At 56.8% G+C, this 3,139-nt stretch overlaps 1 protein-coding gene across 1 annotated transcript in view; it reads left to right on the forward strand.

Moving 5' to 3' along the window:
- MROH2A (maestro heat like repeat family member 2A) overlaps positions 1-3,139 on the forward strand; it is a 41,959-nt gene that overhangs the window by 35,195 nt on the left and 3,625 nt on the right. Inside the window, 4 exon segments of the mRNA XM_023759198.1 lie at positions 916-929; positions 1,012-1,158; positions 1,251-1,433; positions 1,930-2,085. Of these exon segments, the coding sequence (XP_023614966.1) occupies positions 916-929; positions 1,012-1,158; positions 1,251-1,433; positions 1,930-2,085 (500 nt within the window).

Raw genomic sequence — 3,139 nt, forward strand, 5'->3', positions numbered from 1 at the left:
GGGGCTGAGACGTGTCTTGCTCTGTGGTTAGCAGCGAGTGATGTGTGCTGTGGTGAGTGTCACAACACACAGGTGGCCGGAGGAGGCCACCTTGGGCTCTTGGGGAGAGGGAAGTGCTGGGGAGGGTCTTGCAGGAGGGCTTAGCCAGCCAGGAAGATTGGAGCAAGGGGTTAGGGCCATTGGGGCCCAGTTACCCTCCCATGCACATGGGGTGCTTCAGGGGTCATCCCTACTGAGAGGCCCTTGTTGTCCCTTCCTGATGGGGAAGAGAAGTTTCTGGAAATTGATCCAGGAAATTGGCCAAAAAACCTTGAGGAGAAATTCTATTGGCTGCACGATGCCCCATATACCACAGGAATCAAACATCGGCCTAGTGCGGGGTCCCCAGACTTCTCCTGTGAAGGGCCAGGTAGTGAATTTTCAATTTTAGTGTCACCAATTTGGTGTTTAGTTTTCTTTTGGTTTATTTAAAAAACATTCATGTGTGCACGTGCACACACAGATACACACATGCACATGCGTACACACACATGCCACAGGGGCCCCCTCGGGTTGATGTCCTGACATTTTGAGAAAGAGACTGGTGGTGGCGCTGAATCCCAGATGAGGGAAATGCATGCTTCTTGCATGGTTCTGTTTGGACACAATGGATGCAGCTCCTGCACGGGGTAGCCGCTTCATCACATTCACTGAAGAAATGAATGACGGAGTGTGTGAATATGGGTAACACTTCCCCAGAGTTTCCTACCTATTTCCTTACTGAATCCTCACGGCAACCTCACGAGGCAGGTGCTGGTCTCACCATCTTTTTACAGATGAGGAAGTGGAGTGGCCTGCCAGGGCCCCACAGTGGCAGGCGGAGGAGCCGGGACGGGCTCCAGGGGTTTTGGGCTCTGACTCTCCTCCGATTCACAGGGAGACCATTCTGTGCGCTGCATATAGTCACACGCCCCGTCTCATGACAGAAACGGGCCTGTGTTGGGGATAACTGCAATAAGTTTTCCTTTCTAGTTCATGAGCGACCCAATTCTGTACCAGGAGAGGCTGCTGAAGCCCGCCATGCAGCTGCTAGAGAAGGGCGTGGACCAGAGGGAGGAGGTCCTGCAGGTGCTGGCCCTGCGTGCCCTCGGCAACATGGCCCTGGGCGCCCCCAAGAAGGTGCTGCATCCGACCTCGACCCGGGGGCCCAGGGTGCAGGACCCAGTGGGCTGAGGGTCAGAGCTGAAGGCTCCCTGCCCCCCAACCCCTAGGTGAGGCAGTACCGCAAGCTGCTCCTGGAGAAGTGCCTATACGCCCTGAGGGATGCCCGCAGCACCAGCGTGCCCTCTGAGGGCATGGAGGCCCTGACCAAGATCCTGGCCGAGCTCCGGGAAGGGGACGTAGGGTCCTTCTTCAATGCCATCTCTGAGCAGTGCAGGTCCTTCTTTGACAATGTGAGTCCAGACGAGAGCCTCGCTGGGCCCAGGCCCTGGGTGGGGGCTGCGCAGGTGCTCAACCAGGTGAGCAGAAAGGACAGCAGGTCTCACTTGGCGCTAATGGATCAATTGGCTGAGCATGGATCTTGTAAAAAATAATCTTGTTCTGGGGCCCAGGGAACCCTTCTCCCTGCTATAAAGGAATGAGCTTTCCCTTCCAATTCCTGGCCGCCCACAAATGCTCTTTGGCCACTTGTGACATGCCGGATGGGGCCTCTGCTAGGCAGTGTGTGCCTGCAGATTCAACACAGCCCTCCTCTAGGAAGCGAAGGTCACCAACACCTGAGTTATGCCCAGTCACGGAGCCCTGGAGGAGAGACTCCGTCCTGATGGAATGATCCAGAAGGCTTCACAGGGGTCAAAACATCCAAAACGGTCCGTGGAGAATGGCTGCAGTCTTGTTGGGCTTCTAGTTCCCCGAGTTTCAGAACTGCTTTGTCCGTCTTGGCCACAGGAGAGCGAGCTGCTGCGCTTGAAAGCCTTCCTCCTGTTCAGCAAGCTGGCCAAGGTGGTCAGGGTTTCCAAGAAGCACTTCTTCAAGGGGGAAGTGAAGAGAGCCTGGGTCCCGCTCATGCTGCACTGCCAGGACCCCTGCCCTGACGCAGCCCAGGTAAGGCACCCTCGGCTCTGCGGCTCTGCGTTCCGGCCCGCTGTCCCCGAGAGGAAAGTGTTTTCTGGGCCCGCTGGCTGAGCTGCTGCAGGCTCCCCACTCCCGGAGAGCCCAGAAACCACATTCAAGGCGCCCCACAAACCGGCTTCCTTCGGGGGCTGTTTCCTTCTTCCCCTGTCACTTCCACCTATTGCCCTTTCTTCTACCAGATTCACTTTGGGGTGTTATGGTTCAGGCATGTTTAAAACTCACCTTAAACCTCACCTGCTTCCTGCGGGGCAGGCTTGTGGGGTGAGGGTGAGGGGCTCTCCCTGGCTCTGTGACCCTGTTCCTCGTCCCTCTCCAAGTCCCAGCTCCTGTAATGCTTTGGGTGGGTGGAGGGAAGGGGAGAGACCACGCCTCCTACTCTCACTGCTGCCTAGCAGGCAACACTGGCTGGCTGGGGACACACAGGTAGGGAACCTCTCACCGCACACACGGACCATGACCCTGTCCTCTGTCTTCCTATAGAAGGGGAGGTGGTGGAGAGGTGGCTGAGATCAGCGGCCGTTGTGCAAAAAACAAGTGACAAAGACACAGTTGTGGGGATATAGCTGGCTGCAAACAAGGGGTCCTCAATAGCTCAATTTTTAATTAGCACCTTAGTTCCCAGTTCTGGGGTCACAAGATAAGTCCCCTCCATCCTGCTGCTGCGAGGCCTGCCAATTTGCATGTGGGGTGGGGGTGGTCCGGGTGGCATCCACAGGGATGTGAGGGGAGGCCTGCAGTGCCCCCCTGACTCGGGACTTTGCCCTCATCCTGCCTCCCTGCCTGGGCTCTGCCTTGGGCACCCTGGTGACCCAGGACACAGAGCATCACCTCTTGGAGACTCCTTTCTTCACTAATCCTCACCTCCATCAAGGGCTCCCACTGTTATTCCACGTCTTATCAGCAACTGTCCTGTGGCCGGTGCTTCAGGGAAGGCACAGCAGATAAGTGACCGAGAGGCTTTAATGAAGGAGCCTCAAAGAGGACAGGCCAGGGGACCAGCATGGATGGGAAGTGCCAGAGGCTA

The sequence above is a fragment of the Myotis lucifugus genome, unplaced genomic scaffold (assembly GCF_000147115.1).
Source record: "Myotis lucifugus unplaced genomic scaffold, Myoluc2.0 scaffold_3, whole genome shotgun sequence".
In the NCBI taxonomy this organism is placed as follows: domain Eukaryota; kingdom Metazoa; phylum Chordata; class Mammalia; order Chiroptera; family Vespertilionidae; genus Myotis; species Myotis lucifugus.